The 14758-nt window shown below is 35.4% G+C and overlaps 1 protein-coding gene across 14 annotated transcripts in view; it reads right to left on the reverse strand.

Annotated features, from left to right (window-relative positions):
- The window catches only part of PCM1 (pericentriolar material 1), a 39653-nt gene that overhangs the window by 12114 nt on the left and 12781 nt on the right, over positions 1 to 14758 (reverse strand). For 7 of the 14 annotated variants that reach the window (XM_021395207.1, XM_021395209.1, XM_021395208.1 and 4 more), the window contains 19 exons: positions 14354 to 14570; positions 12937 to 13135; positions 12467 to 12643; positions 11614 to 11771; positions 11185 to 11399; positions 9865 to 10016; positions 9654 to 9783; positions 8850 to 8981; positions 8069 to 8259; positions 7360 to 7557; positions 6574 to 6796; positions 6317 to 6462; positions 5371 to 5561; positions 4245 to 4422; positions 3231 to 3580; positions 2533 to 2691; positions 1711 to 1767; positions 345 to 517; positions 135 to 263 (listed from right to left, as the gene is read on the reverse strand). In XM_021395207.1, coding sequence (XP_021250882.1) covers positions 135 to 263; positions 345 to 517; positions 1711 to 1767; positions 2533 to 2691; positions 3231 to 3580; positions 4245 to 4422; positions 5371 to 5561; positions 6317 to 6462; positions 6574 to 6796; positions 7360 to 7557; positions 8069 to 8259; positions 8850 to 8981; positions 9654 to 9783; positions 9865 to 10016; positions 11185 to 11399; positions 11614 to 11771; positions 12467 to 12643; positions 12937 to 13135; positions 14354 to 14570 — 3375 coding nt within the window. The remainder of the gene's footprint in view (positions 1 to 134; positions 264 to 344; positions 518 to 1710; positions 1768 to 2532; positions 2692 to 3230; positions 3581 to 4244; positions 4423 to 5370; positions 5562 to 6316; positions 6463 to 6573; positions 6797 to 7359; positions 7558 to 8068; positions 8260 to 8849; positions 8982 to 9653; positions 9784 to 9864; positions 10017 to 11184; positions 11400 to 11613; positions 11772 to 12466; positions 12644 to 12936; positions 13136 to 14353; positions 14571 to 14758) is intronic. The other 7 variants (XM_021395211.1, XM_021395212.1, XM_021395203.1 and 4 more) reach the window with 4 other exon arrangements.

Genomic DNA, 14758 nt, shown 5'->3' on the forward strand with positions numbered 1-14758 from the left:
TCTACCGTGCAAAAGGTTTTTACGACTTTTAGACAATTACAGTCACCACTATGAATATTTCAGTACACAAGCATGCATGTAAATTGAAAACAGGAAAAGCAGACAATAAACTAGCTTCTGAAATGAAAGCTTACATCATCTGTAGAAGCAAGACTTTCACTGGGAGTGAGTTCAGAGTTTGATGCTATCCATGTTGCAGTATTTAGTGATTTTATACATTTCCCCTTCTCGCTGTTCTCAGACAGATGTCTCGTTACTATATCCTGAAAAGAAATAACTGTATTGTAAAAAGAACATCTAGAATTTCTTCAATTGATACACAAGATTCTAAAGCTTGTGCGTACCTGTAAAGCATATAGGGCCCTTTGCCTTAGGTAATCTGTGTTTAACAGCTGTAGCTCATGGAAAAGTTCAATAAGAAAGTGGGGCCGAGACTCGTTTTGAGAAATAAGAGTTGCGACTTCGGAATAAATTGTGTCCCGCAAAGCTTCAAACATAGAAAGATCACTACCAGTTTCTGCAAGGAAGAAAAAAAATAATTAAAAAAATCATTTCTTGACACACATCCAGCCGAAAGCAAACTGCTTGTTACTTAAGAGAATTAGATCTCAGTCACTATAGATTCTGTTATACAGATGCTTTCTTAAAGCTTACTGAAGTAATTTATTTCCTGAAGGCAGTAAGGACTTGAACACAACGAAATAATTCTGAAATCCTGTAAGTATGAAACATACAGCATTTGAATCAATCAGGTTCCAAACAGTATCTTTAGAAAGCATTCCTTATTGAAAACAGTACTGCACACACCACAATGTTGCTTTCAATTCTGAAAGGTATTCAATGCTGAATTTAGACTTTTAAAGCATTTCAAATAAGACATCCAAAGGTCTCAAGCTTATGTAATACAAGTATTCCATATTTTTGCAACAAATAAACAACATGAAGGAAACTGGGACGAATTCAAGCCACTCCTTCCCACACCTTCCACACTACGTAAGTCTTGTATCTTCATACATTTATGAGATTTACATAAAACCTCTTACCCCTAAGCCCATTACACAGACACCAGAACACAACATGATTCCTAGTAAGTCTCACATTCCTTTAAGAATTAGAAGTATCATCCCTATATGACAACTTCTATGTTATTAGACACATACTTTGGCAAGTGTTGAATGGAAAAACAAAGTTAAAATTTGGAAAACTCAGAGTTTAACAGATGCACATTTATTAGTATTCAAGTTAATGAAGTTATCAGCAATACAGCAAATTTTACTGTAAAATTTGATTATCTGCCAATAGTATACCAGAATTTTTAAGCCATAGAGGCAAGTTTTTTCAGTCTGTAATAAAAACACTAGAAATTGCTCCCCTTGCCCATTACTAAATTATAACAGCAGATTTTACATATAAAAAATGCCTACTTCAATTACTTTTTGTCATAGATTCTATTTTCCACCCATAATTTTGACCGACTGCAAACATGATAGACATGTTATCCACAACTATAATTCAAGGCAGTTTCTGTTGTTGCATTCCACACTTATCTCAAGTAGCCCCTCTTGCCTCATTTATAGAGAAGTTGTTGCAACTGTACTAGTTTTGAACATCTGCTAAACAGTCTGAGCAACAGGACCAAAGCTAAGTGGGGCAGGAGGCAGCGGGGGAGAATAATAGGACATTGTTGAAGCTAAGCAATGAATGCATTACCTGGCGCTTCAATGCATGCATTTCTGTTAGACTGCTGCAGAATTCTCCTAGCATGTGCTGTAGGAAAGTGGGGATAGACAGTGATAAACACAAAAACGCGCACCAGAAATTAAGTCAGGGTCTATACAAAACAGCAGGAGGAAGACTGCTTAATCATCCAAACCACATCGCTGCTTATTGTGAAAACTTAACTGGCAAAGTTTATATAATAAACACTAATAAACAGCTCTCAGTGTGGACACAGTTACATTGACAAAGCTGTACATCATGCTACTATGACTAAAATATCTGCACGATTCAAACATGGTACTGGCAGAATCTAAAAAGACACAGAAGAGTGTTTTTATGACAAAGATGCAAGAAAAGCAGTGCAGACGGCAAAAATGTAAGGGTTTACATAAGATATAATTTGAATGATATTTGATCAAGCTCCTTTAAGCATGAACAAAGAAAACACGCATGCAGTGCAGGATGTCATTAAAATGGCAAACAGTTTCATCTGCTGTCCATAGAAATACCAACAAATAAGTGATGTTTTCGATCAGCTAGGATTTTGTCTTACATTAACAGCTCGTTTCTAAATTATTTTAATCAAGTACCCAATCTACAGAAAACACCCAGCATCAGTCAGTACCCAAACATTACATGCCTTTACGTTTACTGCAACCTTAGAATTTAAAAAGCAAAATCCACATGCTAAAGTACATCATTGCTGTCTTGTCATAATACACTACTTTTAAACAATAAACTAGTTATCTAAGTATGGAAATCCTTTACACAAAGTTTACATGACAGCAATTACTAAAATTCAGAAAAGAATACCTGAAGACATTTCCGTAGATCTACTGTATTTAATTATTTTTTCCAGTTGTTCCCGATTCCTTTTGCTGAACACCTTTGCGTGAACAACCTCTTCAGAGTGTTTGCTTTTAGTGCTTTTGCAGGGTTCACACACACTAGAAGCACTTGCACTTTCATAACCTTATGGGAGGAAGTGGAAACGGAAATTAAAAAAAGAAAGTGTTTTCTTGCTTTCATACATAGGTTCAAGGGCAATTTCAAAATGCAAAACACCAATTATCTTTCATTCAGATTTTCCTGTTTGCTGAAGTGATACAGCAGCGCTAAATTCTCAAGCACTGCAGGAGTACTATTTATGCTAGTAGTGTCACTCTCACTCTAGACTAATTCTGTATTTTACTGAAATACCTCTCAGTAAGTCATCCAGCTAGAACATGAAGACTTAATGAAGAGGAAGATTCTCCAGGCAGCTTACTCCGTTATTGTGTCTGTACCCACTACGCACTCAAATCAGGATTGCTAATAATTTATACTTTTATTTGCTGAAATACTCAAGAACTTTAAGTGTAATTGCGTCACATAAAATGAAATCATATGTTAGTAACATGCATTTCAAGAACCTATTGTAAGTACCACTTATGGATAGTAAATTCTCTGGAATGTAGGGACTGTAATCCATGTTGAGTTTGTCACAGTGTATAAGACTATCTGCAGCTTACCAGTATTCTTAATTCTGCCTTTTAGCTGAGAAGAATTCTTCCTCTTATTCTTAGATTTGGGTGTTTTATCTTTTGATGCCAAGCTTGCCTGAGCTGAAGCTTTTCTAGATTTAAACGTCTTTGTCACAGTAGTTGGGTCAACTGGATCAGGCATGCTACTAAAACTCTCCAAAGACTCTTCATCAAAGTTTCTTCTCCTGCTCGTATCAGACTGATTTTTATGACCAGAAGCAATGTTCTGTACTGAAACGCCTGCTTTCAGGTGAGATTGATCATCTTTTTTCACTTCCTGGCCATCATTAAGCCAAGCCGATCTTTTTTCCACTTCCTCTTCAGGTTGTCTATGACTCCTTCCATGAAAATGAAAGAAACAACACAATATATTATAACTTGGTTTCTCAGACAGAAACAGCATGTATTACCAGACTAACAAATAGTTTCATCTATAGTGTAAGATATCTGCCCTAGTTACTCAGTCATCAGCTGAACACTGACATTTAAAAAACATGCAGCAAGAGCTCTTCCAAATGGAAAACTGAAGGCATCTGAAGAAATTCACATTTCTGACTGATTGCAACCCAAATATAGTTATGTACCTTGAGTTACGCCCAAGTAGTATTATAAGACAAAACACTCTTAAAACAATATTCATTACCATCTACAGTAGCAGTAAAAAAATAAAATCATTTTTAAGCTATTTATCTCCTCTTGTTATTTCAATTGCTCAAGTTCAAAACAGAAATCATCCTTCACAGACAAAAATATGTCACAAAACTACTCCAACACTACATTTAAACTTGGAATATTCATGAAACAATAGATGACTTAATGCACAGAAAAACAACACAAATGAAAAAAAGCAAAAAAAAAACCCATACCATGTTGAAACTTCAAGATTAAATCTCATCTTGTAAATTAATTTCCTTTAAATACAAGTTCCTGAAAAGAAACCTATTCCTGTGGGGCTGAGACAGCTTGTGAGAAGAGGGAGAGTTGCATTCTGACAATACACACCTTTGGTTTTCTGCTCCATTAGAGGAACTGCTTTCAAAAGGTTTGGGGAATGCCATATACTCGGTTTTTCCAGAAGCATTATGATCTAGAGGATAATGCTGCTGCTCACTGCTTTGTGGGAAACCACTGTGTGCAAAATCTCCAAAACCAGAAGGAAACACTGGATTGTAGTTTATACCTACAAAATAAAAAAGAACGTCATAAGCTACTACATCATTTATCTGCGCGCTGTAAGTCAAGTCTGAGACACTGCATGGGACCATGTAATTCTGAAACAAAAAAAATGCGTTGGGGAAATAAGAAAAAGTTACTCTCACCCTGAAAATGCTGTAATTATAAGAATTTATTTTAAATGCAGATTTCAAACAGCATTGGAAACTACACATGCCACTACAACCTCATCAGTGTACAGATGAAGGCATTTCAAGAATACTCACTCCTACCAGTGAGGTGAAAATTTTAAGTTCTTAAGAACAGATGAAAAATCCCAGAGTTCTGTGCATGAAGACTACTGGTTCTTCAGCAGTCAAGTTCACAAGAAAATTCCAACAGGACAAGTATCCACAAGGCCAAAGAAGATATAACACTTTCTTTGACTTTAAAATCTTCATAGAAGTAGCAAATTGAACATAATTACTCTTCTGCACAGATTCTGTGTAATTTAAAATTTATTCTAAAACAGAACATAAATTTGAGACATTGCTGGTAGCTTTCAGATTATGTTGATTTTCTGAAAAGGCTAAAATATATTACTGTTTAAGACAAGTTAGGAATCACTTTTTTTTTTTTTTTTTTAAAGACGCAGTAGAATACATTATTTCCCCTATTTCAAATTCAACAGTAAAAGATTTGGTAATGAGCTTTGGAACACTGTATCCAAATCAGTAGTTACTCAGTATCTCTGATACAAACAAAAATTAGTAACACATTGCTATTTTCCATATTTCAAAACAAGTACTACAAATTCTAACTAAAAGAGATACAAACTTCTGCTCATTTAAATACTAAGAGCTTCAAGTACTTCAATTTCAATCTGAAGGACAAGCCAGAGTTTCATTAAGTTAACATTAAATGAAGGAACAGAAATTAAAATCATATTACTTTTCACACTTGCACTAACACTCACCTGGAGCAAATGAAGAAATATTAGTAAATCCCGGTATATTAAACAGGTTCACAGGCTGCGGAGGAAAGCTGAATGGACAGAAAACAGGAGATGGAGGTGGTGGTGCACTACTGCCTCTCTCCTTTCTTGACGGCTTCTCTTGGCACTGTTGTTCTTGTTGGTGCATAAGATCATTTAACATTTGTTTCAATCTTGAAAACAAGGGGGAAAAAGAATGCCTCAAAATTTAAACAGCACAAGAGAAAATAACTTGATAGAAGTACAATAACCAGCAGGATGGTAGCAGTAGATAATATCATGAATGACAACACCATGCTAAAAATCACAACTTCACTAATAGCGATTAACTGCACTAAGTAGTAACGTGAACAGTTGTTGAACTGAAATCCCTTGACTCAACAGCAGTTCTAGTACTAGACAAGCATAGCCACTAAGAGCGCCCCTGATGCTCAGGTTGACAGGAAATTTAAAATCTATACTCAGTAATTCAAGATTTGTATTTCGCCTTTTCACATAACCATCACTATTTTACATACGCAAACCATGTTTTCAGTACGTATGTAAGGAACTTCATTTGGCCAGTCAAGAAACAGCTCTTATTTAATCCTGAGCAACAGACACACACTGTCTAAAAGGGCTCATAACTACCAATCACTTATCAAGCACAAAATAGAGACGAAGATTTTGGAATTTCATACCATGAAATGAAACTACTACTGTTATTATTTATTTACTTTAAAAATATTATTTTTCAGAAGATATAAGAAGTACATGCAAATGGAGCATTAGTATGTATAAATTATGACTGAAAAATTTAAGCAATGACAAAGCTTTTCCATTATCTTTCCATTACAGGTAGAAGACAGAATCTTGCCGGGTGGCCTGCCAAAAACCAAAGGCACATACTGACACATTTCAAATTATACAGCCAAATCCTAATACAAACCTTTGGACATTATTCTGCTGCCAAGACAGCTGAGTATAACACTGGTTTAACTGGTGCATAATAAGATGTACTTGTGAAGATGCAATATTATTGGGCATCATATTATAAGGGCCTGCAAGCAAAGTCTGTAGAAAACAGGAGAGGGTCTGTGGAAAGAAAACAAGTAACAGAACAAATCACCAAAATAGAAGTTATTGTTAGAAAAATTTTGGAAAATATTGAGTCAGAACACTGAGTTAACTGCTCTTCATGCCTACCTGCTGATCTTGCATTAAAGTCTGGCAAATGTTAACACTAAATTCAAGTTGTTTCTTCAACTGATTGATCTGCTCTTGCCATTGTTCTTTTTCCTCCACATAAGAAAGTTCAGATATCCAACGGAAGTTTTCCTGACGTCTCATACTGATGTTTTGCTGCTGCCTAGTTTTAGACATTGGTCGATAATTCCCATCTGCTGAAAGAGGACGGCAATTTTTCCACCTAAGGCAGGGAAGGGGCAGAAAGGAAGAATGAAAACAAAAGCTGACATTTCAGACCTTTCCTTTTCAATACTTCATGATGCTTCAACTATAAATGTTTCAGTTGTATGTGGAAGCAATCAACATAACACAGTAAGAAGAAGCACAGCTTCTGAATTGAAGGTCTCCGTGCATTAGTACTGATTAAAATTGTTTCTCCTTAATCAAAACCAAGGGAAACTAATTCTCTGAATCACTGACTTTCAAGTGACAGCAAAAAATTCATATAGGTCATCTTCTGCTATGCTAACTGAATAACAACATGAGAAACTACAGAGCAACACAATCAGGTAATTGAACGGCAGGCAATATTTACCACACTTGAAAATAGAATAATCAAGATTAGTCATATTCATCGTAGCTACAGAGGCTAAGAAAAGAAAATGACACTGCATACATCTCACTAGCAAGCAGAGAGAATTTTCACTTTGATCTAATAGGGTGCTTTGCATTTAGTGCAATGGACCTTTCACTCCTTCCAAAAACACCCTGACGAGCATTAAATTAATAAGTGATGCCACTTACCTATCCTTATTTCCTTTAAGAAAATACACACTTTCTGGTATTTGGTTATTCGGATAAGCGGAAAAGCTGCCATTCATACTTGGCTCATCTTCTTCTTCTTCTGCCTGATCAAGTCCTTCAGAGAGATAACCATCTTCATCTCCATCCTCTTCATCTAGTGCACACTGGGTAGAACCTCCCCAGGTAGCCATCGTCCTGCTGAACATTGAAAAATGAGAGGTGTTTGGGAAGGAAGAGGTTTTGTTTGTTTCTTTAAGTTTATGGCAAACTATTAAAACAATCTCTTGACAATTACAAGTCTACCAATTAATCAAGATGCAACAAAATTAATTTAAACATTATCTAACAGAAAATGAAACTAGTATTCTTCCGATATCAGAACAATTGAGTAAAATATCATGCTGTTTTGGAAAATTACTCTCTCTACAAATGGTGTAAAAATAAGGAAACTATACTCCACGCATTTGGCATTTTCCATGCATTCCCTTCTCTTCTTTAGTGAGAAGGGGAGAGGAAACACACTGAAAAAAAAACTGTACAGAACTGGGACACTGCCAACTTAACTTTAGAAGTCAAGAAATCCATCTGCTGTTGTTATACCATCATCTGATAATTCTCAGACAAAAATCAGAAGTAACTCAAGACCAAAACCTCACAAAACAAGAGAAGCATCCACTGACTGACAGCAAAGAGGGACTCATGTTCTTACTTCTCTGTCCTGCTCTGCTGGGGAGTACGTTGAGCTTCTGACCCCTCACTTTTAACAGATGCAGCAACAGTAGATATTGTCTCTGCCAGTTCTCTCCTCCTCTGATGTTCAGCCATTAAAGCTTCAAGTTGTTTTCTTCTCCTTCGCAATTCTTCTCTTAGAATTTCATGTCTCCTCATCTCAGACCATAACTGTTTCCAATAACATGGAAGGCATCAGAGTATAAACAAAAAATAAAATATTAAGTAAGATCTTAAAATGTCAATATTTGATACTATACTGACACATTTTTGTCCAGGCACTGGTATTAATCACACTACAAAATGCACCCAGCATTAGCCATCTATCCCATATTAAAGATTAAGAAGGTAACTGAACATTAGAGGATAGTTATTTTTTTTAAATAAGAAAAACAGTACATGTTTCACAGAACACTTTTTAATCCCACAACTTATTTCAAAGGCTACTCACGAAGCAAAAAAATGTTTTATCAAATATATTATTATATAATGATGTAAATGCACAGTATTGACCATTTATGCTCACTTCATAGAGAAAAGATCATCTTCCAGGAGCATGAAAAACAGTACAGCACTATCAATATTTACTTCTTTCCAGAAATGAATTAAAATAATTACATACATTCTGTTATCATGGCTACTGCAATAACCTCTCCATATAAAGTACTTAAAATAATCTGTCCAGGTTTCCTAGAATTTTTTTTTTTTTTCTCTTTTCCCCCCTCTCCCTATAAAGTCTTGGAATATCAAGCATGAAATACCTCATTGCCTACTGGTACAGATTCACCAAATTCAAGTAAAGGCTTGCCAGCTGTGTTACATTCATTCATGGCTGGAGTTGAGGTTGCTGGTGACATCTGTCTATTTGCTGGGCTGCTACCCAGGCCAGCGGACTGAAAGAAAAAGCAGAATGGCAGAACAGCCTAATTTCCTAAAATTTACAATTTTATATGAGATAGCAGAATTATTTAGCATTCACCAAGAATCTGGATTTTAAAATCCGTTGAGTACTTACTTCAGAGGTTTGTCAGAAACAAACAAGTTGGTTTTAATCTAATGTATTATTGTATAATGCTGCAGATACACAGTATTGGCCATTTACTGCTCATTTCATAGAAAATCACCTTTAAAGAGTATGAAAAAAGTGCTGTGGTTCAGTTTGAATATAGCAAAGTGCTGATCATGTTAATGAGACACAATATTGTTTGACAACAGCAGAACCTGAAATTGACTAATAAGAGTGAAGATGCAGTGACTAGCAGATACGGCAGACAGACAAATTTCAAGCTAAAAATAAGATAGAAGGTCCTCCATTTTTGAAGACTTTAACACTGCAATTTTTGAGGACAGTGAAACTAGAGTTAGATACAGCAATCACTGAGCAAGAACTTCAATGGAACTAGATAACCAGAACTCTTTTCTAGCTTTAGAAATCCAAATTCTTACAGCAGAACACAATTAGTAACAAGTTTTTTAAATCAAGGTTTTCTTACATGGAAAAAAATGGCGTGAAAAGGATGTTTCACTCTTTTAACAGCCTAAGAAGGCAAAGAAAGTCTACCTACTTGAAGGTCAGGACAAGCTTTCTGTAATACTTCTATTTTTTCTTGAATTTCCATCAGTTTTCTTCTTTCTTCTTGTAACTGCTTAAGTTCCCGCTGCTGCTGCTGAAGTTTAGCTTCATAAAACTTCTCTCTGCATGGATACGTTACCCACATATTACTTGGCAGGAAGTCATCTAAAGTAAGATTCTACTGTCCTCACACAAAGACATACCTTGCTTTTTCATTCAGTCCTACATCCTTCTGCAGCTTATTGGTACTAACTCGAACATTGTTTGGTTGTTGCTTTGTCTCTTCCATCTCACCCAAAAAGTCACCCATGTTAGATGCGTTTGCAGTCAGTACTTGAGGTTCTGTATCATCATCCTGAAAGGAAGTCAGGAAGGCAATCAGACTATTTTCAAATTTATGAACAGAATATAAGAAGTTAATTGTATCACAGCGATTTATTTTTTTTCCTAGCCAAATAGTCTGAACAGTCTATCATTCGAACTAAAGGTGAGAGGTCATTATCTTCATGTTATCTTGACTTACAGCTAGATAATTGAAAGTTATAAAGCTCAAACTGTTGAAACTATTGATATAAACACAAAATAACTTGTGCCTCATTCTGGGAGCCTGAACCATTTGAACTGTATTTTATGCCAATGACTGAGTGGATAGAAATACAAGAGCATGTCAAGAAAAAAAAGTGGAAGGAGAATAGAAGACAAGTGAGGTGAAAAGAAGACTCTTAATTACTGTAGTAATAATAATATGAAGTATTACTAGTTTAAAATAAAACCAAAACTCCTAAAAGTGAAGTTTTTATATTTTAGAAACAATCTTCTGCATGGTTCTCTATTCCACTTTTTTGTTGTCTTGACAGGGTTTTTTCATTTTACGTTCTCATTTAAATCTTCAAATATTGGAGTTGTAGCCACAGCATTCTTCTTTCTACACAGCCTTTCTGAATACAGAACCTGCTGAAGAGATCATCACTGGCTAAGTGCAACACAGCCATACAGATCTTCAGCACTATTACTGAGTGCAAAGATTTAAACCTTGTAAATATGAAGACTGAACATATGTTTCTGTTTTTTAAGATGCTGTATTCTCTCTAATTCTGATTTGTAAAACTATACAGTTAAAAATCTTTAAAACCTCCAATATACTGAAACATTGCAAAACCTAGGATTCCAACTTTCCACGAATACTCACTATAAGCTTTAAAACCACAGATCAAGATTACGTAAAGAAGTGCTGGACTTCCTGTTTTGTTTTTGTAGGTTTTTTTTGTTTGTTTGTTGGCTTTTTTTTTGTTAATAAAATCCAGTGCCAAGATGAAGTATTAAGGTCATTCTTTTCTTAGTTCAGCATCCCACAGAAAATTCCAGATTTGAAAACTTGCTGTCACCTTCAACTTCAAACATATCAACCACTGTTTAATTTTCCCAGTGAAATATACATAGTAGACTAACAGAATTCTTCCCCATTAAAACTTACACATTACAGGAAATAATGAATCATACATGGATTTAGAGTCATAGAATACCTGCACCATAGCAGCAAGGTTTTGTAACTGTCGAAGTTTCTGCTTTGCAGCCATAAGCCTACTAATCTTCTGCTCAAACTCAGCATCTCCTGCAACATCACCCAGACTGCTTCTGTGACTAGACAGGGAATCTTCACTAGCTCTATCTTCTTCCACGTCATCATCTTCACCTTGGGGTAGGTCAGTATCTTTGTCATCCTCCCTGTTATGACAGTCTGGAGATGTGGAGAGGGAAGAAGGGAGGAAACAAAACAGTATCAGTGACATTATTGAAATGCCTACTTTTATTTAATTACTACATTTCAGAAAAATACCAGCCTACTATTAAGACTCTTGAACACTCCCAACAAAGTCCATCCAAATGTTGCATGGCTATCAGAATTGTGTATCCACTAAAGCCTGAAATTATTAGAAAGTTTTAGAACATACCTAGAGTAGAAGACATTTTTAGAGTCCTTATATTAGCAGCAGATCGATTATTTATTTCACAGTCTGTATTAAGATGTCTTCCATCTCTGTTATTAGTTCCACACTGTACATTTGAGTTGCTATTTATTTCACTCCAACTACTGATTCCTTGAGGGTTTCTAGGGTGAAATGCATTACTCATATTAACTTCTTAAAAATAGGTATTGATGGAATTTTACTTCAGCCTTTTTATTGACTCACTTTTATAAATGTCTTTATTTTTCTCATCCTTTGTAATAAAAAAAAAGAAAAAACCTCCTAAAATTCACTTGCAAAATTAGTCCAGATACTGAGAATCCTCAATATCCATCTCTTACATAGACTGTTTCTAAAAAAAAAAAATGAAAATCAGAAGCAGCTATAAATTATCTCCCTACTCAAACTGCCACAGTAACAGTTTACAACAGGATTTCATGGTGTACATTTATATAAATAGCTTTACATGATTCATAACCAAATTAGTATTGATTTCTGCAGAGATGCACACAGCCATTCTATTACTAGAGCTCAGAATGCTTCTAAACACTTAAGATTGTTTCTGCTTGACCTTCCTAGCTCCAGGGCTGCTCATCTTCCAGAGGAATTTCACACACACTTCAGTACTTGAATCTAAAGTGATTACAGGTTACAGACCTACATTTGCTATAGAATAGATTATTACTAACCTGTGTAAACTACATAAAAATAACATTAACTTTTACAAAAATCTGATGTGAAAAATAGATTACTTCTAGTTCACTGAAATCTTGCACTGCTTGAGGAAACCTATGACAACTTAGCTACAAAGACTTAGGATGACAAAATATATGATAACCTAATATTTGTAACAGGCTGTGGATCCTCATGTTCAGAATCACTTCCTGAGTCTTCCGTTTCTTCCTCTTCCTTAGTGTTTTCATTCACAGCATCTGTCATCATATCAGATGTTTGCTCATAGTAGTGAACTAGCTCACGTAACTCATTCAGTCTCTTACGAACCTCATTTAGCTTCCTGAGAAGAAAAAAAAACAAAACAGAACACAGAGCAGTATTAATTAAATCTACAGAAGCTGAAAAAATAGATAGGTATATTTATAGTTCTTACAATTTATTGTAATTTTTCTAGCTGTAACAAGCTTCTGCTTGAAGCTAAGCAGCCATTTACTGTCTCGGACCATTTACTAAGTGGTCTGTTAAGTAAATTAAAAGATGAAACAGTTTCTTAATACAGAACTTACTAAAAAAAACACCTAAAACTTAATGCTAAAAATCACTAAAGCAGATTATAGAAAAAAATTTTTTTACTGAAGCTTTTCTGTTGGATTTAGATTGTCATCCTCTTCACTCTCATTCTGAGAAGCCAGGGAATCAGGAGGATAGGGAGCAGATGCCAGACTATTTGATTCACCATTGATAACAGTTACTACGCCTACAGGAGCAGAAGCAGCTGAAGTTGTACTTCTTTGGTCAATACTCCTTTGAGGAGAACTTGAAGCTGGAAAAACTACAAAGAAGAAACATACCTCTTGAAAACAACCTGCAAAAAAGGAACCTACCTAACCAAGTAACATTAAAACATAACTATAGAAAATATTTACAGCATTCAAAACAGCATCTTCTTTTCTTTGAGGAACAACAACTTCTGCATTAAGTTTCATGACAGGCAATGCCAACAGAAAGTAATAAGCAGCTTCCATAAACAATACTTAAGTCAGTTCTTTTTAGCTTTATCAAACCTAAGTGGAAGTTTTCAAGCTGTCAATATGCCCAAAGAGTTCTTTTAAGGGCTAACTTATGGTTGAATTGCTTTTGATGAAATTTAACACTTAAACATTTAAAATGACAAAGAGTTCTAGTATCTTTTTTTTCCCCAACTGGTAAGCTCTTGCAGCCCCATGATTTAGAACGCAGCTGTGAGCTGTGTTCCAGCTACATAAAAGTCATAACCAAACACACTCAGATTATACATGCTAAGTACAAGAAAGAAGAATAGGTTTTAGACATGTAAGCATCAAACCAGTCTGCTTTTCTACAGGAGCACGCTGGAGAGACTCGTTTCATAATCAGACCACCCTATAATCGCCTCTTACCAATTTCCAGCTACAGAACAAAGCTTCACCCGGGCAAATATAGGTCTAGAAACACGAAGTTGTAACAAATAGTAGGCTTACACCGGAGACATTAAGAATAGGAAAATCATCTAAGGAACAGGCCGAAATATCCAGTCCCTTCAGACAGCTGATTTCCTCTGGTATGACCTGAGATCCAAGTACATTTCACTAGTGGATAAGAAAGTCCTTTGACAGTGGAAAAATCAAACCCCATCACACTGTAGTGTTATTAACAACTGAAGTACACAGCACATAAATACAGAGGTACTGTGATAAAAAACAGAACATTCACATTCTGATTTGTGGAGTGTACTGTATGAAGTGTCACTGACAAGCCTTGAAAAAAAAAAAAATCCAGTCATCACAACCTCACAAATCAACTGCAATAATGTTATAACAAGTGCTATCTATTTTGCATGTCAAGCTCTCCGGCAAGTCTGACATATTTACTGCAATAAGAACCAGTTACGTAATATTACCCCATCATAGCTTTATCACCTACTACAGTGATAGTTCATTAGCCAATTGCAAGGCCACCATAAAAACATACACACTGTGTGTTTTTAAAGCTGTACTCCTGAAAATTGATAATTCCATTTAAATATACTTACAAGAGGAATTATTTAGATGTTGGTCACGAAGTGTATGAAGCTCTCCTAACAGTTTGTCCATTTTTTGCTTTTTCCCCTGTAACATTCGCATCTTGTTGAAAAGCTGTGCCTTTTCATCTGACCGCTGTTCTGACACTGAAGAGTTTCGGCTTTGTGAAATCTCTCTGGTAAGTGAAAGACTTTCTGCTTGCCTTCTATTGTCTGGTACAGACTGTGTCTTAAAAAAAACAACTTCATTTCATTCAAAGTACCACAGATAAAAAGCAAAATAAATTCTAACAAACAAAAAGGCCTCTTACTGACTTGATAGGCTCAGCAGCAGAACAAAGAACTTTATTATATAGGTAAAATGATACCGAAAACATTTTTGTGATATTCTAATTACATATACCATTAATATAGAAT

The sequence above is a fragment of the Numida meleagris genome, chromosome 4 (genome assembly GCF_002078875.1).
Source record: "Numida meleagris isolate 19003 breed g44 Domestic line chromosome 4, NumMel1.0, whole genome shotgun sequence".
In the NCBI taxonomy this organism is placed as follows: domain Eukaryota; kingdom Metazoa; phylum Chordata; class Aves; order Galliformes; family Numididae; genus Numida; species Numida meleagris.